Below are 24,330 nucleotides of genomic sequence, written 5' to 3'. Positions count from 1 at the left end.
CCTACTAAAAACCCTGTGTTTTCAGAGCTGGATTAATCTAGTTTAATCAGGGTTCAAGGAATTGAGACTCCTGGATGTTTTTAAGCTTTTTTATATTAAAAAAAAAAAGAAAGAAAGAAAAAGAAAGAAATCTGAAAAAGCTAGAAGTCAGAAATGCTTTTTGAAGTCTTTTTATTGCAAAAGGTCTGGACACTTGCTGGCAGAATACTTGATCACATTCTCTACTTGATGGTCATCCAGAGGACACTGCATGCATTCAAGCTGAAAGCATAGGGCAGTTTCCACCAGGCACCTGAGAAATTTCACAGGAAAGCAGTCTTTCAAGTTGAAAGAGACAAGTTTGAAACTGATCACCTGCTCTGGTGCCCTTTGCTTCTCAGAGTCACTTGGGAAATAAGAATTAAATGAGCTATAGTCATAGCTAACTGTAAACATTTTCCTGCAATGCAACAGAAACTTATCTGGATAATTGACCCTGAAGTGTTCTTTCCAGTTTTAAAGAAGAAATGAATTTCTAAAGCAGGCAGTGCAATGCATTGCAGCTAACTTGGCACCTAATACTCAATGCTGCATTATACAGCAGAGGCATGATGCTTCCTCTCATCTGGCCTGTATCAAAGTAAGTCTCACAACTCTTGCATAGTCTTCAAGAGACTACCCCTCCCTCCAAAACTTCCTACTTCCTGCTTCCAAGTCCATATCATCTCAAACCACTTCCCTACTCCCTCCAAACATGATGATTCTCTTTTTCTTCCCACTCCCTTGCCTGAAGGCACAATTAAGAATACATGCCGCTCTCTACCTCTCTTAAAAAATAGGAAAAGTATCTTGATGTTTAGGCTGTCCCTCCACGTGCAGGATTCCAGGTGCATGTGAATTTTATGAATTTCACTGATGCTTTCCCATAGATCTGACAAAGCAGACAGCAATCCTGTAACAAACGGAATAAATAATCCATTGCCAATCTAACAGGGTGTGTATTTTGCAACTGTAGCTGCTTAGGCTCAGGAACTCACTGCAAGAGAAAAGAGAGTTTACAGGATGGTGTATCTTCAAGAGTAAATGCATCTGAATAGAGAAAATATCAGACTATATTAACTAACAGCTGCATTTAACAGCAAGTTCTAATGGACTTTAAAACTATTTGAACAGGGTGAATGCAAAGGTGTAGCAAAGCATTAAGGACTAAATTAGACAGGCTCTTAACTTCTATTGTTAAGTTAAAAAAATCATGCTAATTGCTTTAACATTCCAAGCATAAGAACAGCTACAGTCAGTTACTTACTACCTCCTTAATAAACAGCTGTAAACTGTGAGAAAAATTTTGCTTTCAGAAAGCACTAGCAGAGAGAACAATTTACAACTTTTTTTCATGCACTGCAGTTTCAAATTCACCAGGAAAGTGGCAGATTCAAATTTTCTATCAAGACTGTGGTTCTTTAATAATGAACACACATGCCTCAATAGTCAAATCAACATTAATATACAGGGCCTTGGCAGAGATGGGGTACAGTCATTTGTATTAAAACACAGTAGCCATTACAGCCCCATGAGGCCCCTTGAGTTATTTTAATCACAAAAGCCAGAATGAACTTGTTTCCAACAAAGGCACCCTCAGTCCTTTCAGCTGAAAAGATATAGGTTGTTCTATTTAAACCAGTCAATTTGCAGTGAAACAGTTATTCACTCCCAGGGACATTAGCCTAGCAGTGAATATTTTAGTCACTAACAATTCAACACTCCAGTTCATGTTCTAAGGAAGAGATAACTAAAACTTTCAATGCTAAGGCATGATAACTTTTCACCACTCCACTTTCAGCCGCATTTCAGTACAGGCTATATATTTATTTTTAATCCATTTGACATTGTTCTGAAAGCTACCCAGCCAATTTTACGTTCATCACTGCTGGAACCTGCTTTTACAGGAATAAAAGGCCTTTTGACCTGATCCAAAACCAGCACTGGCAGAGTCCACAGTGTTCCTTGATAGCTGTTTTACATCATGCCCATGTCTTCAATCCCAAAATATTTTTAGCAGACACTTAAGTGGAAGCAGCTCAGATGACTTCTGACACTGACAACATGCTGATGATCAAAGTGTCCTCCCTGTCAAGCCAGGAGGAATACAATGCCTTTTCTATCTTACATTACACAAACTACAAAGATGAAGTACATGAAAACTATAAGTAGTAAGTGCATAGATACAAGACCTTTAGGATGCATCCTGAGATGGAGCAGGAGGATCCTTATTCTCAGGCTCTGGTGGAGGAGCTGGCACACTTTCCTCCTTCTTTTGTGCAGCCAAAAACTCATGAATCGCCTTCTCTATCTGGGGCCTGAAGATGTGGTTTAGTTTTGGATCCACCACCTGAGAAATAATTCTGTCCACTCCAGCTTCCAGCATTCCTGACCTTGGACAAAGACAAAGGAGTCATTCAGCTCCTCTGAACAACTTCTCCCCAATCTCCTCCAGGAATTCTCCAGAGCCCTCCTGTCAACTGCAATTAGCATTAACATGGTGAGAACTGCAGCCCACTCAGTAGATCCTTAACAGGGAGTTGTTTCAATCACCTATTCCCCCAACTCCCTTTCAGATCTCCCTATAGAATTAACAACTGACATCTGGTCTCCCAGGTACTTAAATGATATGTTGGACAAGAGCCACTTTAACAGGGCTCAGGCGGAAATGAGGTCAACATGAAAGCAAACACACTTGAGCACAAACGAGAAACAAACTATTCTGAGCAGGAGGGCAGGTGAGAACACAGTCTTTTTTGGGGCTGACTCAAGGGAGAAAAGGCCTTCCCCCTAATAACATTACTGTCGCTCATGCCTTTTAACTTGTAGTCTAGACACATGGGTATTAATTAAGAAAACAAGCACATGTAGCACACAGCAAAGTTTCTGGAACTCAGCACTAGTAACTGAAGTGACTTATTGCTTCAGGGGCTGCGTCAGACTCCTGGATTATGGGGCCACAGGCAGTCTAGCAGGCTTAAGTCATGTCTGCAAGAAAGCAGAGGACAGGAAATGGAGACATTGCCTAGCATTTGGAAGAGTAGCCACAAGACTAATAAGGCCATGAATGCTGGTAGGTGACTGTGTGCATGGTCATTCCATACCACGTCCACTCCAAGTAACAGCACATGTAGATGTGCATCCAGGCAAAGGCCAGTTATCCACGTACACATCTTGACACACTTCATTGCTCAGTCCTTCAGCTACCACTGCAAGATGGACTCTTCAAAGTCCCCCATACTGGGTGACCACTCCTTGTACTAACAGCCTACCTGAAATGAGCATTTTGTTTGTTTAATTACAGGCTCTGTGGTACAAAATTTTTCAGCTGCCATTTCATTCTAGTTGTAGAGTAACACGACATGAAAGAAGAAGCATCAAGTGACCAAGACATTTCAAGAACTTCAATACAAGACAGTAAATTCTGTACTTCCAGCAGACACCTCCTCCTCAGGTTACAGATTAAACCCTGGAACTAATACTACATGCTCTTAATTTGCAGTTCTATTGAGTGCTTTGAAATACATTTTTATCTGCTGTGCAAGACATTCTAATAACTTATGCACATAAGTGCTATTATCAAGTTCCCTACTGCCCCTCTTCCCCAGCTTTACTCTAATGTTTCTACCTATGACTTTTAGTTCTTGCTGGCACAGCACAGTTCAAGCTGGCTTTCCAGTCATGCTGGAAGTGTAGTATCTTAAACAGCTGTACAAAAGCTATCCCTTGCTGCCTGAGATCAGGATAGCCCAGTTTGATTGCTGCCTGCTAGTGGCTGGAGGTCTCCTTAAGCAAGTTTTGGAATCTTCAGGAATTTTTCTTAAGTGAGATAAGCTCTTTTTTTCTGAAAAAAAAGACAAGGCCATTCAGCTGAGCACATGAGGTACAGTTTTGCTAGCAGGCAGCATTGGTGATTCATGACAAAAACTTGACTGGATAGTGTGCAAGTGTACACTATCCAATTCATGAAAACTGTAAGTTTCAGGTAAAGCAGTAATACAAGCATTTCAAATGAGGGTTATGCCTGCATCTGTTGTTATAATGAACTTCAGGAGAGCACAGTAAGAAGTGTTGTGAGAAATTCAACTATGCAAATTCTTATCTGCCTAGGTGATATATATAATTGATTTATTATTTGTCATAGTATCACTATTAGTTTATAGAATGTTGCTTACTTACTGAATCACGCTTTGTCTCAGCCCATTTCGTAACTGGTTTTTGTTCATTGTTGGATTCCATTCTTGTTTGTCCAGATGAGTAGATACAAAGTTGTCCACTTTCTGCCTCAAATTTTGATAGGCTGGCTTAAAAAAAAAACACAAACAAACAAACATCCAGTTAAACAGTCAAAATCTCAAAACAATCCCCTGCCAGACTCACTCATAGTACATCTTTTGTGACCTATGCTACTGTTCGGTTATCTATACTCTCCATGCCTGTGCTTTCGGAACAAAGGTACGCTTGTTTTGCCTAAGAACACAACCAGTAATTGCAAAAAACAATTTGTGAGTGTATTATTATAACAACTGAAACAGCTGAATAGATTTCTTTTAATGTTGCTATCTGCTCTTAGCATTACTTAGTGAAATGCAAACTGCTTGCACAGACAGGAGCTGTGTAAGCAGAGTTCTTGTTGTCTGGAAACCCCTCTATCACATAAGTCCTAGGAAACTGTCTTAATAGCAGCACTAAGGAAGAAATTAATTATCTGCTTCTGTGACACTAACACAGAAGTTAAGAATTTGGGGAGTTTGTTAGTGGAAGCTTTGTTCAATTCCTGTTCATTAGAATTAACAAGTTAATATAACTGATTTATACTGATCATAGAATCATAGCATCAGTAAGGTTGGAAGGGACCTCTGGAGATCATTTAGTCCAACCTCCCTGCTCAAGCAGGGTCTCCTAGAGCATGTTAGACAGGGTTGCATCCAGGCGGGCCTTGAATATCTCCAGAGAAGGAGACTCCACAACCTCTCTGGGCAACCTGTGCCAGTGCTCTGTCACTCTCACAGTGAAATGGCATACTGATGTGCACTGATTTATATATTTTTTTATATGTAGGCCATCCAACTCCTGGTATTGCACAAGGAAGAAAAGAGAGTGGCAACATTTGAATTTTGGAATTTGATACATGTATGAGATGATAAATGGAAGTGGTGATGGTAACAGTTCAGTGGTCTGCCCAAGGCAGCAAGATCAAGTGCTTGGTAGATCTATCCTGACAAAATTGTTCTGACCTATGGCTACTCCGTTTGTACGGATGACCCAACAGCTTCAGTAATGGTTTTGCTAGGTCTGCCAAGGTGGCCTGGGAGGACTGCAGGTTCCTGAACAGCAGTCCTGCTGACAGCTCAGGAAAAGTCTCAGGAAGTAAAACCAAAGTTGAATTTTGACAGGGCAATTGTGAACACACCAACTTCAAGAGCTTGTGTTGTGACTGATGAAAAAAAAAATGGTTCTGTCCATAGTCTGGGAACATCTCTTGGAGGAAAGGCCTCGAAAAGGAAAGGATAAATGCTTGTTTTGGAAATGCGGGAAGCTTGCATAAAACCAGGAGAGGCGGCTGGTGTTCTTCAGCAGAATCTTTTTTTTTTTTTTTTTTTGGTGCGGGATCAGAACAGGGAAGCCCGGGCCTGTTCTCTGCCTCTGCTTTCAGACGTCTCTTCATGCCGCGAGCCAGAGACCCCCCTGCCGGGCGGACGCACCCCGAGCGCGGCGCTGCGGCCCCCGGGGCCGCTGGGCCTGTCCGGAGCTCGGCGCGGCGCCGAGAACCGCCCCCCGCGCCGCTCCCGGCCGCCGCGGCGCTACCTTGGTGTCCACGTCGGCCAGGCAGTCGCGGCGGAAGCCGTCGAACAGGCCGCGGCTCTTGAGCTGCTCCACGATGATGGCGATGAGCTGCGCGTCCCCGGGCGGCAGCGAGGCCGGGTCGGCGGCGCCGGGTCCCGAGCCGGAGGCGGCGGCGCCGCCCGCGCCCGCGCCGCTGCCCGCGCCGCCGCCCGCGCCGCCCGGAGCGGCCCCGCCGCCGCCGCCGCTCTCGGACATGGCCCGCGGCCCGCGCCCGGGGCCCGCCGGCGGCTGCGCCCCGCTCCCCCGCGGCCCCCGGCAGCGCTGGCGGCGCCGTCGGCGCGCCGCATTCTGCGTCACCTTGGCGCGCTGCATCATGGGGAGGGGAGTCCGCCTCGAGCGGCGCGCTTATAGGGCGCCGGCCGCCGCGAGGCCCGCGAGAACTACGCGTCCCAGCGTGCATCGCGGCGGCAGGCCGGAAGGCGCCGTCGCGGTGCCTGGTGGGGGTTGTAGTTTGCCCGGGGCGCCATGGCGGGGCGGCGGCGGGGCCGTCGCTGGCGGCCGCGGCCGCCCCGTGGCGGGCGGCGTGGTGCCGGCTGCCGTGGCGAGCCGCACGGTTTGGTCACAGGGCGCTGCAGGAAGCCCGGAGCGCGCGCGGCAGCCCCTGAGGGCTCCGAGCATTCTGTCACGCTGCCAGCTTGCGCCCAACCGTACGCCGTGGGGCCAACGTGCTCCTGGGAGAGGGCGCAGAGGAGTGCGTGGGTGGGTGCGGGCCCGCAGCCCGCGTGGGCGGTGGGTGTGCTGGCTGCTCGAGGAGGCTGCAGCCGGCCGTGGCGAGGGCAGCGGCAGGGCCTGCCCGGCGCGCTGCTGTGCTGGGTGTTCAAGTCTTTGAGAAGCAAATGTAGAAAAAAATCAGTTTGCATGAGATCATCCCGGCTCTCCACCACGACGTGAATTTGATTCGTTATTGCACCTAGCAAGAGGAAGGTTTGTGTCAAAGGTCCCCCCACATACCAGTCCCTGCTGAGTGAATGGACGGAAGGGGACGGGTGTTAAAGGTGCCTTCTCTGTTGTGTGTTCTTCGGCTGTTGGTGTCGTTCATTATTCTGATTACGTCTGGAAGCTATGACAAAGCACAGGGTACAACTTCCATGTATTGGTTTTATCTTTTGATCTAGTTATGTTGTACAAATGTAGGAACTGTAAGAAAGAATATGACACATCAGAATATTCCCGTTTTGAGTGCAGGAGAATAAGGTATTCAGGAATGTAATAATCCAGTCCTCTGCAGAGGTGCATGGCATAGGTGTGTCAGCGTTGTGCATACAGTGTATGCAAACATTGTCCTTCACCTGATTAAAATTCAGCAGCTCTGAGAAGCAGCACGAGCTGTCCTTTTCCATATGGCGACTATGAAGAGAGAAGAGGAAAAAAGATGGGAGTGTTTAGAAACCCTAAGCGTTACCTTGACAGAAGCATCTTGTGGAACTGTAGTGTTCTGCAGAGATGTATCGGTGCTATCCCGCTGGAGTGGGGAAGCTGTCCCTCTGGCCTAATGCCTTGTCTCTGTCACTAGCCAGTGCTGGCTATTTCAAAGTTGGGTATAAAGCCCCCATAAGTCATCTAGGCATTCAGAAGTATCCGTGGCATCGCATTCCTTCCTGACAACTGCTAGCAGTCATTTCTTCTGGTTGCTTGTGACCAGCTTACAGGAGAATCATGGAGACTAAGAATTCAGTGGCCTCGTGCTACTGTGAGTGCTGTTGTTTCTGTAAAGAGGTCCCCTTTTACAGGCCTGCATTAATGTAATTACCATAATACCCTGTCCCAGTGAGATCCACAGGAACATGTTAATGTACTGTTCATTCAAGCCTTATACCAATATACTGCATACAGTAGCATGAACAGGCCCTGACATTTCTCTTAATTTAGTGCTGTGCAGGCAAGGGGGGGGGTGCTCAGAGGCACTAGGCAGTGTATGACACATGGGCGACTTCTCTAACCAGCTCCATAAAAAATTCTCCTTTGAGACAAAAATTTTATACGAGTCTTTATCTCCTCATTCTGTATTTTTAGGGTATATGGCTCTGACTCTTCCTGTGGATCAGTCACCTAAGGGGGGATCTGACAGGAATTCAACCAGGTTACTGGCTGCAGGGGCTGAGAACAGAACACCGTGCAGTTTTTCCCCATTTGGGGTGGGGAGTGTTGCAGCAGGTAAGGGCAGACGGGGATAAGTGATCGTCCCAGCAGAGGGCACCCCGAGGGTGTGCGCTGGGACCAAGCTGGCAGCGCCACTGACAGCAGCAATTTTCCCTGAGATGAGCTGGCAGTGAGAGCAGCACGTCCTGTCCTCTCCTGTCACACTGGGAGGCAGAGACGTTATTAATCGATTAGCGTCATTAGGGAACAAGCACTAGAAGCCGGAGGGATGTCTCATAAAATGCAATCGCTTAGACAGCCTCAGTATCAGGAAGGGAGCTGAGGAGAAGGTGATTTTTGCATGAATTTTCTTCTGTCCTTGGAAGGGCTTCTTCCAAATGCACAGCAGAGGGGCTGTGAGTGAGCACCCAAAAGCAACCTGAGAGGCGATAACAATCTATCTTTTGTGCTCTCGACAACAACATGTTGCATTTAGGAGAATCCAGTCCGGGATTTACTTGGGGCTGCCGCAAATGAAAATTCCTCCCGATTAACAAATGCCTCAAAGAGACTGTGAGCATCTGTGATGCTGCAGAGGTAAGGCCTTAGTGCAAAACTCTTCTACCCAGGATGTCTTCCAGCTGCAGCACTAAGAGCACCCTCTTGCCTGTGTTAAAGGCTGTCACCTTCCCCAGCCATGACAGCTCGTACAGAACTGTCTTGTTGGCGGTGCTGCGGTGGGAGACCGGTGCTGATGCTGTGTTATCAGTGAAGCAGCAATCACAATCACTATGTTATGCCCCTTCCTTTATTTGTAGGTGGATGAAGTGATTGATGTCTCAGCGTGGCACAAAAGGACATGTAGCTGGTGTTTCAGGATGTGGGGAGAGGAGTAACTTGGTAGTCAGCAGGGCAAACAAGAATTCATAAGTTCTTTTTACAGGATGGCTGGCTGTGAGACCTAGGTCAAGCAGTGTTGGTAAAAGGTTTTGAGGTCTGTAACTGAAGCAGAAGAAAAAGACAGTACTCAGTCTAATCTACCTGGATATTTTTGCCCATCATCATAGCACATAGGCAAGCATATTAAACTGGGGTGAGTTAGATAAAACAATCTAGGCCCCAGTGAGGAGAATTCTGGACCTCTCCTTCCATCAGATCTCTGATACAAAATTTAAGAGATCTGTGAAACTCTCGTATATCTATACCCAGAAATGCTTTAGGCAGTTTTTTACGGTTCTAGTCAGTAGGAGACTCAGGAAGGGAGAAATCTTACCTGTTTTCTGCTGCCTCTGAAGACCCAATTCTCATGATATGTTTAATGGTTAGGGTGTGTGTGTGTGGGGGTGGGGGGGACAAGCTTATAAATCTGAGGAAGAAAGCTTATCTTAGGAGAAAAAAATATAAGAATGTTCTGGGATCAAAACAGCAATCAAATCACTGGTTTTTAGTCTGTTTCTTAAACAGGAACAACTTCACCACTATTCCCTGCCTTACAACCCTCCTGAAACCTGTTTGGGCAACCAGGAGAGATGAGGGCACTTAATCATAGTTTGAATTTATAAAGGTTCTCTGTTCCAGAGTCCTGCTTTCTATTACAGAAGATCAGAGCCAGAGCTCAGTCCTTTTTCTTTCATTTTGCTGTCAGTGCCTTCTTTCAGGTTTCCTGCCCTTTCAGCCTCCTGTTTTCCCTTCCTGCCTCTCTGCTTTCACAAAAGCTGCTAACTAGCATCTCTTTTTCACGGAAATTATGATATCACAGAGAAAAAGTTACCCTCTGCTACAGTGATGGCACTCATTTGGCTCTCTTTCCACCCAGACACTTATTTCCATTAAGCCTGTAGGAATGCAGTTAACTTTGGGGGGTGCATCCTGTATTCTGTTTTATTGTCTCACTGATTGCCAGAGGATATGAGTCCGTTCCCTTCCCGAGCTATGGAAGCCAGCTTTCTACCTCACCTTATGCTTTTAATGATGGAAATCCCCGTAGCAGACCTGGTATTACCTGCCTCGCTCCAGCGCTCAGGATAAGGTCTGCTGCTGTAGAGGCAGAACTAGCCAGTGGGGCAGAGTATATCACAAATGCACATTGTGCCTGAGCTACACAAAATGGAAGTCTTCCAGCCACCGGCGCAGCTCTCAGAGGAGACTTTTGTCTTATTCAGTGCCAGGGCTTAAATTGTGACCGTTCAGAACTGAAAGAAGGAAACTTCACCACAGCTTTTGCTGAACACCAATGATGGAGTTACATATTTATGCAAGAGATTGCAATCTTGCATCCTGCAATGATTAGGCAGAGACAGGGATGTGTAATATAGGCACCTTCCTTTTATGTAGCACCTAGTTCATTATCCAATTATATAAACAGCAGCTGGTGAGAATGAATAGTAAAACTGATCTTATAATAGCCCAGCATGTCTCGTACCTGTCTCAGACACAGATCTGTTCTTACTGGGTCCCAAGCTAGGACCCAAAGCACCTCCTCCCTGTGTTCCCCCTGAAACAGGAGGGCTTGGTGATCCTTCAGTCCTCACAAACCCCTTCCCTCTGCTCCAGGATCGTTAAGGAAGCAAATTGTTACCCTCTCTGTCCTCTAGGCCAAAAACCAAGCTAGCACTGATTAAGGAAACCTATTCATCAGTAAGAAGGAAGGTGAAATGTCCCTTTTCTCTGGGGAGGAGTTATGGGCAAAGAGCCCAAATTAATGCGGCTTCATTACTGATATTCATTTACTCAGCAAATTATAGAAAGTGGGATTAAAAGTCCTCACTGCACTTTTCATTTAGTACAGACCTGACTCTCCCATTTGTTATGAGTATTGGAGGAGATAGTCATCTCCAGGAGCATCTCTGGGGTCTACGTTCCTTCTCAACTCGCTGATATTTTGAATGGCGCTTTTGTTACTCTGATCCCAGATGAACTATTGGCTTTTGCGCATTTGACAAGCTTTCTTCCTTAGATGACGTGTTTAGTCTTTTCTTACCGAATGATTTGAAATATAAGCCTCTGATCGTAGGATTTATGGTGGAGGCAATCACTATGGCTGGGAGGAAGAGAAAGTTCATTTTCCTCTCTTCAGGTTTTCCACCCCCAGCTCCTATATCAGTGTTAAAAGACACAGCTTGTATAGAGAAATAGTTGGCAGTTTTCTCTTCCCTGTCCTGACAACCTCTGGCCACAAAATTAAAAAGCCAGTTATTGAGTCTAGTTTCTAACAGCTTTGCCCTTGCCAATGATTAGACAGAGAAATCTGGAATAGGAGGCTTTAGCCAGGCATTGTATTTGCTGAAATGCAGACTGAATTACAATGGAGACCATTGCAGAGGAGGCGGGCAACCTACACAGGCACACGCTCCCACTCCCTCGCTCACGCAAGCGCATTCAGATTGCTAGTAAGAAAATGATTGAACTCTGGTAATTTCTGTTTAAAAATTCTGGTTGTAGCGACAGTGCCGATTTTCTTGATAGACTAAGCCACAAAGCTTTGAATACGGACTGTTATTTTCCATTTCCTGTGTGTTTTGGGTTTGGGAAGAGGAGAAGGAGCTCAATATGTTTGGGGAAAATCAGATGTCAAAACTGTAATAGTAAATTACAAGCTGTGTCAGTAATTTAGGAGTAATGGCTGGGAGTAGAGATTGCTTGGGACAGTTCTGAAATTGCAGATAAAGGCAATAAGCATAAAGGCTCAGATGCTACTATGTCCATCTAAATTTAAAGAAAATGAATGCAGACGTGAACTCTCAGTGCTTCAAGATATCCCTCCTTTCCAGTTCTGCAGAGCTTAGTGCTGAGGAAGGATTTGGAGCAGAGCAATAGAGGCAAATCTCCTGCCAGAGCAATGCAAAGAGATTCATGATCAACCCCAAAAGGAGATCAGGAAAAGCTCAGTAGGTGTGCTGGCATTCCTGTCTCTGAATAGGATTTTCCCTCTGTAAAGCCAATCAATTTACAAATAAAAAAGGTTAAATGAACTTTAATGATTGCCTTACTAATATTTGTATAGAAAAAGTACCACAGGAATCTTTCCATGCCATCAAAAAATGAAGGGAAACAATTTCAGGGCCCTTCTGAAGTTGCACTTCAAATTTTGTTGCCTCAGCCTAGTGGCTTAAAACAGGCGTCTGGCGTATGATATTTTTTGCCATTAAAAGTAACATTGGTGCTAGACCACATCACCACCTCTTTCAGTTCCCTCCGCAGAAAAGGTTTTCTGGCTTGGAAGGGGGTCACAGCAGCTGGAGAGGACCACAAATGGGGCACACTTCTGCTCCAGCAAGTCAATATCCTTGTAAAATGCTGCTGAAGCTGGGGTTGATGCTAAGACAGTCTTAGCTTGTACCATGCAAAAAACCCAACTGCTCCTGACTAGGAGCTGCAGAAGCTACCTCCCTGTCTCCCTGAGCTGGGACTTCCAACGGAACAGACCCAAATCTGGTTTGCTCTTATTAGCAGGTGAGCGTTTCCCCTGGTGTGTTTGCAACCTAGATATTGCCCCAATACGTCTGTGCATGAGAACTTGAAAGTACAATTTAGTGCAAGCTGACTATAAACCAAGGTGATCTGGCAGCTGTACCAATGAGACCAGATTTGCTCTTTTCTTCTCCATTAAGAGAATACAAGCAACACCCACTGGCTTGGGGCCGAGTTTGCCTGCTTTTGTAGGGTAGTATCATTTTGCAGAAGCTCTGATTCTGGGCCTTTCACATGGTGGGATGGAGCTGTGTTCTGGAATATAACCCTAGGCCTCTGCACCTTGGTGGTAACTACAGAGCAGCGCAGAAATCTGTGAAGTAGAGCAAGTATGTGTGTGTCAGCTTGGTCCGTTTGGCAAGCGTGTTGTTTAATCTTTGCATCAAACCTTGAACTAGTTAATGCAGTATGCGCTGCGTGTTTGGATGGATTGGGGTCAGTGCTGCAGTGAGCTTTCTTTGGCAGCCAGAGGAAGTGCCAGAGCTTTTAGATCCCGTAGATTTACAGAACGAACAGCTTGGCTACACAGGTGGCAAATTATTGAAAGAGTTGAGAAGTCGAAGGAATGTTCACCCAGCCCATAATTCTCTCCTGAAGAATGTACAACATGTACTCAGCCTGCCAGCCTTTCAAAAGATCCAAAGCCCAGGAAGAAAATCTATATTCCCTGCACATTTGACATTCATGTTGGGCAACATATTATCCATGGAACGTATGCTCTATGTATGGCACACTTTCTGAACTGGCCACAGCTCAAACTAAAGCCCCAATCCTGCAAATGTAGCTCTGGCCTAAGCAAACATATAACTTTATTAATGGTAATGATTCCAAGTATTACAATAGATTTACCTTTGAAGTTTAATTTATATCTGTTGCTTGCAAGATTGGGTCCTATGGCAGTTTTAATGTTACTGATACCATATATTATATTCAATTTATACATTAGTTTATTTTATGTGTAAAATGTATGTAGGTGCCTGTGTATATGCATAATATACCTTTTGTGAATGAATGTTGTAGTAATGGGCATTGTCTAGACTTAGGTAGACAGAATTTGTATATAACACACACAGTTCTAGAATGGTGGTTTTTCCCTATATCTTTTCGGTGGATTATATCTCATAACTGAAGCAACCTTGAGTTCTAAGTACTGTATCTTTAAGTACTCAGGGAAAGTATATTTGTAAAGCAGAGCTGCTGCAGGATTTTTTAGCGGACACACATGCTGTGTCTTCAAACAGAAATGTCACTGCGGTTCATTCTTATATCATTGTTTCCATTATTATGAAAGGCTGAAAGCATGTAGGGAAAATAATATAAATATTATTGCCATATATGCAAAAGTGGGTTGTTTTCCATGCTAGATTGGCAAATGAAACTTCGTGGTGTATCTGTATAATATAATACTTTGCACTGTCTTATTTGCGGATTTCACATGCTTTCTAAATGTTTATAAAAAATTTACCTATTAAGCTGATGAATTCAATAATTCTCCCTGTATGCAGGGAAATGAAGGCTTTTTGACGTTAAAATGACTTACTTGTGATTACTCTGGAATGCGGTGTCAGAGACAGAACTAAAAGTGAGAAACCTAGACTAGCTGTGCAAGCTGCTAGACAAATTTGTGTTTCTCAAAGTGCAGTATTTACCTTTCCCAGAGCCTGTACTCTCTCGCCTGAGCCGTAGCAGTACCTCGCTTCCTATACTGCAGATTTTACAACTGAGGGCAGTACTGCTGTAAAAAACCACTATGAGGAGCGATGTGCACGGGATCAACTGCTGCTTATTTCTGATCTTTCTGTTTTAGTATCTGTGTCAGGATAAGGTGCTGTGTTAGTCAGTGGTCCATTGCTTGCTTTTATTACATCTTTTTTTTCCCAGATTTCTTCCCTGGAACTCTGTAGTTTGTAATAGGAAGTGATTTGACCCTTTTCTTCTCTTCAGCCCCATCCTACCTCAAACTGGGGAACAAAACCTCATATTTAGAGTGACTGAGCGGGAGGAAAGTGTGACATACTGCAAGCATTTAGGGACTTAATGCTGTCTGACAGCTGATTGGAAATATACTGGTGTCAGAAAGGAAAACAGCTGTTCACTTACCTTCTGGAGAGAGGAAAAGACTAGACTCTGTCACATCCAGGAGTAGAGGAGCAATTACCCTGACATTAGAGAATGAAAAGATGAAAACAAGTAGGTTGAAAATTAATTTCTTTTGCCCCTCTGTTGCATGCATCCATCAGCAGTACATCTGGGCATCATAGATCTAATTTAAAAGTGTAATTTCTATCCCCAAAGATGATATTCGCTGTACTTCCCACTCTCAAGTCAAGTTCAAGGGGGAGCAAACATACAGTAGAGGGCATTTCTGCTTCCACAGGCTGATTCCGGAGCTCTGCTTTAGCCTGGTTCTTTGTGGATATATGCATGTGTATATCTGTGCATAGCCTCATAACACATTGTTTTCCGCATAAGTTACTTGTCCCTTATTTACAGCTTACAGTTTTCCTCCCTTCTCCAGGGACCTGCAGCTTGTGACCTTTTAGCCTAGTAAATTATTTACATGTGAAACAGTGAAACAGTAAATCAAAACGATGGGTCTCAGGAAGATGCTGCTTTTTCTCAAGGAACAAAACCACTTTTCTTCATGCGATCTCCTTCCTGAGATTTTCATTTTAGGCTTGCGTGTCCCGTTCTCCCTGTCCCTTCCCATTATGAGAAGGAGAGCAGCTCCTTTTTCACATGGTTGTTTCATTTGCGAAGGGAAATGTTTTTCTGCCTCTAATTTTAAAATATCCCCTGATATTTTGGGGATGAGATGAGAGCACGTAAGTTTGGTATCCTTCTGGTGCTGGAAAGCAATGAAAGAAAGCAAAGAAAGGGTGTGTGTAACGGTCCAAGTTGCTATGAGCATCCTGAACCGAGGGAGACACCAGCAGAGTTAGAAATGCTTAAAGCTCGAAGTAGTCTGCTCGGTGGAGCTTCAGGCTGCCCACACACTCGCTCCTTGTGCAAACAGCTCTGCCTGACACAAAGGCTTGTTGACTGTGATGCCCTGAGCGCTGTGTCTCGAGAGCACGGTCACGGCCACGATCTGACACCGTCAGCTGCGCCCTGATGTGGGCGTCCCGGGGCCGGGCTGTTCGGCGCTGCAGGGCTTGGGGCAGCTTGCACAAGAGGCACTCTTAAAACCGAGGCCTGCAGCCTGCAGTCTTTTCTCGCTTTTAAAGACTGAAACCAAAATGCTTCATGCTGGAGATTAAAAAAAAAAAATAAAGTTATTCCACATTAGAGGACTTCTTAAAAGTATTATTTTTAGTACACTGTGAAACAGATGTAATGTTAGTTCTTGGGGCAGCGCTTTCAGATTCTTTGATGAAAAATGCTGTCGTAAGTGAGACAATTGTGCACAGAGAGCAATGGGGACTTTTTTTTTCTTAGAGCTGTATTAATCAAACTGAGGAAATGGTGCTACAGGCCTTGTAGCAAACAGCTTCTCGATACTCACACGGTTTTATCTGTTGTACAAAGAAAACATAAACACAGAAATGTGAATCCCAGAGACAGTAGATTGAAAATAGAAAGTTATTTAAATACTATGATTTCTTACCACAGAATTTTGCCTATTGTGGGAATGTGGGAGAAAAAAAGCCATCAAGGCAACATTTTGAAAAGCAAAGGCTTGTTTCGGAATTATCTCTCAGCCTTCTTTTTGTTGTTGTTTAAACAGTATTTCTCTTCCCATTAGAAGGCTGGAACATCTCAAGCACCTGCTTTTCATAAGCCACCACGATCAAAAAAGAGTCAAAAAAGAGAAAGTAAGTGTTCTGGCATTATAAACCAGCATTTTTCTGAGATGAAAGCAATTTATTTTCTCAAGAGCATAAGGAATTTTATAATTCATGCATATTTCATGAGAAAAATGGCCACTTCGTGGATCTTTCATGAGAAATGAAATTTCTACATTGTCAAATGGCCAGAGAATAGATTCAAAAGGAACATGCAATTTAATTTTAATTAGTTTGGTGTAGTTTCAGAAACTATATCATGATTTGATTGTTCTGCTATTGCTATCACTCACACAAAGGTGAGATATCCTTGTCATGCAGTGAGATACAGGTGCCCAAAAGTTAAGTCAAGTGAAGGAAAGACTTATATGAAGGTTTTTTTTTTACTACGTGGCTCTGAAAGGAATATCGGGTTGGTAATTGTCTGCTGTAAATTTTAAATGTGTGATGTTAAAAAAAAAGAAAAAAGAAAAGGCTTGATCATGAAATCCTTGGAGTGCAAAATATCTTATTTTTTCCTCCCTATACATGACTGTATAAAATGGTCTTCTTCTGAGGTTTGTGCAACACTCAGCACTCATCATTTAACTAACGCAAAGTAGCCAAACACACTGCAGCTGGTATTTGAGATCCTTTTATCCGTCCTTCTTCATACACACACACAGACAAAAGTTAGTTTCCTTTAGGCAATCCAGAGCCCTGGGAGAGTGGCAATTTCTTTGATTGCTTATTGTAGCTGTAGCACTGGAGATAAAAGTTTAATGCATTCTTATTGTCTCAGTGCTTTTAAGTATTCAGCAGCACTGAGCAATGCATCTTCATCCATGTAACCAACTGAATATAGTGGTTTAAGATTAACAGATACAATGTCAGTGCTGTTACCTTTTTTGTTAGTGCTCAAGAAATTATTTGCATTTGAGGTAAGTGCGGCTGAAATAGTCTGTGGCAGATGGGGAATGTACAGCGCAGGCACGAGGCAGTGCAAAGAACGCAGCTAACGGAGGCAACAGCAGCAGTTCACAAATACGAAATTACTGTGACAAATGATGGGCAAACTGGCTTGGAAAAACAGGGGCTGACCCAAATTCACCTGTGGGAATAGGCAAATAGGTGAATACAGGAATGGCAATATTTCTCTTATCTTTTGCCACAACGCCGGTTTCCCCTTGCAGCTCCTAGGAAGATGCTTCTTGCGCTGTTTTCCAGGCATTTCCTCTCCGCTCTCGTGAGCACCGTCCAGCCTTGCCGCCCGGGGGAGGTCAGGAGCGCGATGCCGCGCGCTGACGCGCGGGTAACCCAATCCTTCGCGCCGCTGGCGTGCCGCCCTGAACTCCAACTCCCCTGGCTGCGCTCGGGGCTCTCGTACCGTCTCTGCCATCGGAGCTGGGTAACTGATATACTTGGAGGGACTTTAATGAGCAAGAAAGCTAATTAGCTAATGTAAGGAAGGGAAAAAGTAAGTCCAACAGCCTCGTAGTCCATTTTGTTCCATTGCGGCTTCCCACGGGGCTCAGCCCAGAGCCTCGTCCCGACCTGAGCGGAGCTCGCTCGAAGCCCCGGCGAGTCCCAGCCGCAGCCGCAGAGCAGAGCCGGGTTCGGCTGCAGCGTTCAGATCTTAGCTGCGCTCGGGGAGCAGGGGCCGGGGCGCGCGCTGGCTGCGCGGAGCCTGCTCCGGGGGGTCTTTATGCCTGAGCTCTTCGCGAGGAATGGAGAGGGAGGCCGAGGGGAACAGCAGAGCCTTCCAAGTTAATTCTGGTGGCATAAGCGAGCTGGAGAGCCCGCAGCCTGAACTGTGGGACGCAGGGACAGTTTCGGGTCTGGGTGTATAACCTGGCTGCATCCTGAATCCAGGACAAAGTGACATCTCTGTGCACACTCTCCCTCTCCTTGGGAACAGGACGGAAATCCAAGTGCTCCAGCTGGAGGGAGATGCACTGAGCTCCAGCCAGGTCCCTCCACTGCTGCCTGCGGTGCATCCTAGAGCAGGCTCTCCACATCCAAAAGCACTAATGTGACAGTATCATTAAAAATCTTTCTAGCCTTATAGAAAAGATCTGTATAAAGACCTGTATAAAGATACAGGGGAAAAAAGAGAACCTGCAATTACAGTTTTGAAAATGGGCAGAATTCCTGTATCAGGATTTAATTTCTAAATTGTTCCTTATTCCCTTTCTTCTTATGAATTCCATGACTTTAACAGCAAAATAATCCTCCTCATTTGACTGTGTGATGATTTACAGGAGATTTTAATTCTTGTTATGACTGGAGGAGAAGAAAGTAGTAAAAACGGACTTTAGCTGTTGTTGCTTTTAAATCCACATCTGTTTTCTTGAGGAAAAACAAGACAGAAACAAAAATGGTCAGGGAAGAATAGCAAAGATTAAGGCAGTTCTTGTAGCCTTATCGCTTTAGAAGCAGGGACATTGCTCATTTTTTTTTCTGACACCTGGCAAATGAAATACTGAATGTATTTCTCCCAGTTGTCCTTCTCATCACTTACCCCCCACAGTACAACAAAAGTTTTGGCCTTTGCCAACTAGGCCAGATTCTTGTTAAACAAAAAGCAAAAGGGAGTAACAGAAAATAAGGCAGAGAAGGAGCATGCACACAAACCAGATGTTGAAGCTGAACTGCACACTCCAGGTGTTTGTAGAAATTAGCTAGAGCTGGTAAAGTGACAAAGCTTCTGGATCTCTTCTTTCGGCTAGGCTGGCTGGAAAGGGTGTTTTCCAGCTAGCGCGATGAAAGACTGGAGGTGTCATGATGAAGCTCAAGATTTCAAGTGGTACTGACATGAGTGCCTAAAACTTTTTTTTTTTTTTTAAGTTGTCATTAGAACAGAAATTACAGTCAGAATAGTCCATCCACTCCATCAAGTGGATTGAAAAGAGCAAGCTCAGCCTTCAAAGCTGTCTCTTCTGTGGTGTCCTGAAAGCTTCTTGGGTCTGTCATGGCACAGCATGGCCTTCATCTCTTTGGCCCTGGGAAAAAAAAATCTCAACTGGGTCAAGGAGGGGGACCCAGATAATCTCTCTCAGGCCTTTCATTTAGTTCACTAGTTTAATGATCTCCCCATGCCTGGACATACAAACTAACAGAGATGATTTGTGTCCCCTGCCTAGGGGGAAGGAGGTCTTTCAAAGCCTTCAAAGACCACTGAAATCTGTGGATGTTTCCTTCTTGACTTTGATGGATGCTGGATCTCTCCTTGAGAGGAGAAGACATAAGGAAAGTGAGGAAGAATGGGAAAGAAGAAGGAAAAAGAGAAGAAATAAGACAGCAGAGGGATACATAAACAAATGTGCCTGGGTAGTGTTTGTTTTGGATAAATTATGCTTCCCAGTGCGGCTTTCAGACTTGTATTCTTTGCACAAAAATCCAGTTTCTTCTTGCAAGTCCTGTAAACACCACCTGTTTCTGGTGCTTTAGATAGTGAATCGGTTGGAACTAGCCGAGACCTTGGGCGCAACTAGGCCTGAGGCCCATCAAAGTGAGGCTTATCAATTATTTGAGAGAAAAGAGTCAATAGAAGGCCTATTTCAATATAATTATCTCTGTTGGATGTGGTGGGACTCTGAGGAGTGAATTGTTCACACGAGACTAAACTCTTCTGGTGGCTGAAGATAAACAAAGTTTGAAGGCATCTTTGAGGTATTGATCTAATAGCTGCTGCTTTGTCCTTGCGTACCTCAGCCCTGGCGGAGCCTGCGTGATGCACAGCCATGCTCTGCAGGCCCAGGCACTCCCTGGTCCTAGCTCATCCTCTGTTTTGTGATAGTCCTGGTAGCCTATTTCCCCATCACCAAATTCCTCCTCCATGGAGACTGTTCATCCCAGAATCAGATCAGAGCTGGAAGGCAATGAGAAGGAAGTCTTCAGGTTTTGGAGGAAAGTATTTGCGCAGCCCAATGCCTGGCCACTTCGCTGTTGTCATCGCCACGCTTGATAATTTCTTAGGCGCTCTGAACTCGCGCTCACGGAGGTGTGCGTTTGCATGGGCCTGCTCTCCCGCGAGCGTGCCTGTGTCCGTGTTTAACCACGTGCTCTCCAGCAAAGGTAACCAGGTGCGTAGATCTGGTGCACTGGCCTTGTTGCCCGTGCCTCTCTGGGTGTCTGTGCATCGGCATACTCTATCTGAAGCTGATTAATACTCGTTAGCACTGTCCTGTGAACACGTGCTCCTACACAGTTGCAATGCATCCACACTGCTTCACACCTACGCTCCTCCTGTGTTGCTAGTGCCAGTGCAGCTGAAGGTCTGTTAGCAACTGTAGGAAATTTCCCCCTGCCCAAACATCCACTTAAAACCAAAGCTTGAGAAAGGAAAGGCTACTAACTCTCCTGTCTTGTAGAAGAGGTGCAAAGCTCTCATCAGCAAGTGGCCAGCTTCAGGGCTTGCATTTCTCAGAGCTTTTCTGTTTGTTTTTGCACTCTGGACCCTGCCATTTTAATGGTATCTGTGTCATTTAAATTGCAACATCCTGATGTGAATATTCATCAAGTCAGTATTCTGACAGTCACACAGTTGCCAGGTCCTAGGTGTGTTCATTAAATAGTCTGTGGCAGAAGAATCATTATCAGATACAGCTACAAAGCTGGTAAAGAGTATCTAGGATTTAATGAGATTTTTTTTTCTGTGTATCTGGTTGCAAAATCTACGTAGTTCCTTATTAGATGGACTTTTACCCTGATTTTCAGATAGGCATGCGGTCAGGCAGCACTATCTACTGCTCCCCTTTCCCCTCAGAAAAAAACTTTTGGTCAAATTTCAGCTAGACTCATCAAATCTCAAAGAGAATGAAGTTCCTACAAAATTTATGAAAACTGATGAGTGGATAGAATAGAGAATCCAAAATTAGTCCCCCAGTGACAGCAAAATAGGCAGAATTTAGCAATCAGCCACCGTTTGCAGCTCCCAACCAGCCAATAAATAAACAAGTTTATAGTTGTGACCCAGCTATAGCTTCTGCTCCCTGTTGCTCTGTCAAGCAGACAGAAAATGCAGGAGGGAGATCCTGGCCTTTGGGAGGGGAGGGGGCATCGCACTGGGGAAAGAGTTTGGGGACAAAGGACACAAAGCTGTAGGAAACCAGGCTTTGTTACTTCTGGCGCGCGTGGAATAACTTGTTTTGATAGGCAGTTCAGAGGCCTTTAAAAGATCGATAATAGTAACCGGTGCTCCCCAGCAACCCTATAAAAACAAATCAGCCTGCGCGGTTTAGCTTTCATAAGCAACGTTATCGGCTTCATTATAGAAAAAGATTTCAGCCTGAGCCTTTCAAAACGTTCCTAATAAGCAGGTGGCTCTGGGAGGAATACTGACTTGTCCCTGCGCGTGATGATGTCCAACACTGCATTCCTTGTATAGAGAAGTTAGTGGAAGAATTGAGTATTGAGGGAATACAGATTTCAGGTTTGTGCTATTTAAGAGGTGAGCAGCAGCAGTCGTGTGTGTGGACATGAGACAGCTGTAAGGCTCCTCTGCTTCCTTGCCTTGCCTTGCCTTGCACTTTATTTGTCTGTGCAGTATAAAAAATGCAGGAACTTAATCTCATATTAAACTATTTCTTATATAATAATTACCGTGAGTGTGCCCACGAGATGTTCTGGCTAGGACTCGGCGCGGATTGTCTGAGCGTGGTGCTCTCAAAACTCTTCTGCTAAGGCCAAAGCTTTCTCAGCAGGCTTTTAGATTTATCGTTTCAGCGAAATCACGTTGGCTGGGCCAAGGAGCAGGGTGTGACGACGGATGGCACGCTGCGCGCAGGCAGACGAGGCAGAGCCCTGTCTGCGGGGTCTGCACTTGCACTTGGGGGGAAATGCAGCCGTTGGTGCATCCTGTGCGACTCAGGGTCTCAGACACACTGAGATTTATAGTGCAAACAGCCCTCGTGCTTTCCGTGACCACACATCTGTGCCCGCCCTACACGTGGGTGAGGTTAATGCCGGTTTGTCTCTAATAAGGTGGTGAGAAGTGCAGAAGCGTCGGCCCGTGCTCAGATCACAGCTGGCTGAACGAAGCAGCGCCCCTTGCCCTTTCCTGAGAAATAAGCTGTTAGTTAGCATTTAGCTCTTTCCTGGAAAATGCAAACAGTGTGTGCCACAGCAAGGAACTCCGGCGTGGAGGACTGGCCCCTTGCATGCAGCAGAACGGTTGCAAAGAAGTGCTGAGATGGGATTTTGCCGGGCCCACCTCCTTCCCAAGTTCACATGGCGTTTGGGGGCACCAGGCGAGAGGTAGGGGCCTCCGAGGGATGCGCTGAGGTTGCAAAACAAGAGCTTGCCCTGCACTGCTGTGGCCGAGGCAGCAAACGCGCCTGGGGCCTGACGCCCCTGCCTGGCACTCGGTGTTAGGGGCTAGCTCTGTTAACACGTCAGCAAATCCGATTAACCGGGTTTGATGCCTCCTTGCTGGGGCTAATGGGAGGCAGCCTGCTTGCAGGTCTATTACTCAGGAATGGCTGGATCTTGCAGGCCTCCAGGGCAAATTTTTAAGGCTGTCCCTTAAAATTTTTAAGGCTGATTCAATGGCTCAGGGTAACCAGGGCATATTCTGCTTCCACCAGCCACCTGCTCCACCTCCGCTTTCCTCCAGCCTCGCTACCCCCTGCTCTAGGCTTTCCCAGGGATGAAAACACAGGCTGTACTTACAGGCTGGGTGCTCCGTGCGGAAGGAGCGCGCTCCCGTGCCGCAGAGGTGGGACTCGCGTCTCGCCGTCCGCGGGCTGCCTGGGGCGCGCGGGGCTGCGCAGACGCTGGGAGCCGACGAGCGCGCGCGCTCCGGCCCCGGCTCGCTCCCGGCCTCTCCCGCCACGTCCCGGGATCCGCTTCCCAAACACAGCCCCTCGTCTCGTGTGCTGCGGGAGAAGAAACGTTCGAGCTCTGACACAGTGAACGTACATGCTGTCTTGCAAGACAGTTTGTTAATATTTATTAACTTTTGTAATGGCCCCTGGGCTCCCTGAACAGATTTGGGCAAAGCGTATGAGGCTTCTTTCTGGCTATTTACTGTTTGCAGAGCAGATTCAAATCCCAGCTCAGGGGAGCAGGGCAGAATCGAGCAACACATGGAGCAGAACTGAGCAAAACACTCTGGTCCTCTGCGGAAGGAAACAGCTGAATTTTGCATATGCTAAATTGGTACCGCTGTGGGATATGCAGGGTCCCTGGGGCTGTAAAGCCTGCAAATCCCGTCCCTTTACCCCAGCGTGACTTTCCAGTGCCGTATAAAGATGCTGCGTCACAGCATGCCTATGTGCCGTCGTCACACTACAACATAAGCATTGCAGAGCTGCAACTTCATAACCTTGTTCCAGCAGGCGAGCTCCCAAGAGGAGGCATCCCCCAGCACGCGCTCCAAAACAGGCAGCCGGGAACAGAAAGTTCAGCACAGACTTCGAGCGCCTGCAAGTTCTGCTGCAGTGTCCTTGAGTGCCCTCCCTTTGCCCCAAGCCTTTGCCTCTAATGCGTTCGGCTCCTACAGCTTAATCCATTTTACAAAACGCTCCCGTCCTGTTTCTCTCCACCGTGTCGCTTCTCCAGCTCTTTTCAAGCTTCATCGCTTAAAGCCTCCCCTTGCTTTCTTGCCTCTGCCTCTTGAGTTCCCTCTTCCCTATGAGGGCTTCAGATTTGACGCACGAGTCTTTTCCTTGTGTTGTGGCTCTGCATCACTCTTTTCTCTCCCTTTACTCCGTTGCTTGCTTTGTCTTGCAAAGCTTTTGGGATAGCGTGGTTGTAAGGTGTGATTAAAAATAAAGTGTTCAATCTCTCCTGACACGTAGGACTATCAATCACTGTTTAGGTTTGAGGGGGGAGAGCGTTTGAAGGTGAGGACATTCCAATTCAAAGGTCGATTGCATTATAAAGCCAATTTTCATTTTAAACTGTTTTTCACTAATGCTCGTCTCTCCAGAGTAATAAGGTACTGTTTGCTTTAGTACTCTCTGCAGTATTAGTATTTCCCATGGAGAAAATCCGATGAGCTCAGCATGTCTTTCAAGGTCAGCATTTCTGGGGTTTTGGGTGTTCAGTAGGTCATGTCGTAGACTGAGACAGAAACAGGTAGAGTCTGAGAGGAAGCACAGAAGCAGGAGGTGATTTTATCAAGGGTGAGAGCAGAACGGGCAGTAAC

General features: G+C 45.7%; 1 protein-coding gene and 1 long non-coding RNA gene across 4 annotated transcripts; both read right to left on the bottom strand.

The window, feature by feature from the left end:
- Window positions 1–154: 154 nt before the first annotated feature.
- On the bottom strand, window positions 155–6,075 carry BOD1 (biorientation of chromosomes in cell division 1). Of its 3 annotated transcripts, none has more exons than XM_062586945.1 (4): window positions 5,827–6,075; window positions 4,198–4,322; window positions 2,211–2,411; window positions 155–1,015 (listed from the first exon to the last, which is right to left on the bottom strand). In XM_062586945.1, exons 1-3 carry the CDS (start codon window positions 6,058–6,060, stop codon window positions 2,213–2,215), a joined length of 558 nt encoding a protein of 185 aa, XP_062442929.1. In that variant the 5' UTR covers window positions 6,061–6,075; the 3' UTR covers window positions 155–1,015; window positions 2,211–2,212. The 3 variants fall into 3 exon arrangements, with proteins under 3 accessions (XP_062442929.1, XP_062442931.1, XP_062442930.1); XM_062586947.1 differs by having other exon boundaries at window positions 155–931; XM_062586946.1 differs by lacking the exon at window positions 155–1,015 and adding an exon at window positions 1,551–2,106.
- A 2,680-nt stretch (window positions 6,076–8,755) lies between these two features.
- On the bottom strand, window positions 8,756–22,925 carry LOC134146966 (uncharacterized). The gene is made up of 3 exons (XR_009959928.1): window positions 22,851–22,925; window positions 14,515–14,573; window positions 8,756–8,946 (listed from the first exon to the last, which is right to left on the bottom strand). It is a non-coding gene; the product is annotated as an uncharacterized LOC134146966 (long non-coding RNA).
- Window positions 22,926–24,330: the final 1,405 nt, after the last annotated feature.

This window comes from Rhea pennata, chromosome 14 (assembly GCF_028389875.1).
Source record: "Rhea pennata isolate bPtePen1 chromosome 14, bPtePen1.pri, whole genome shotgun sequence".
In the NCBI taxonomy this organism is placed as follows: Eukaryota; Metazoa; Chordata; class Aves; order Rheiformes; family Rheidae; genus Rhea; species Rhea pennata.
The sequence above is the reverse complement of the archived record's forward strand: the minus strand, read 5'-3'. Positions and strand labels throughout refer to the sequence as shown.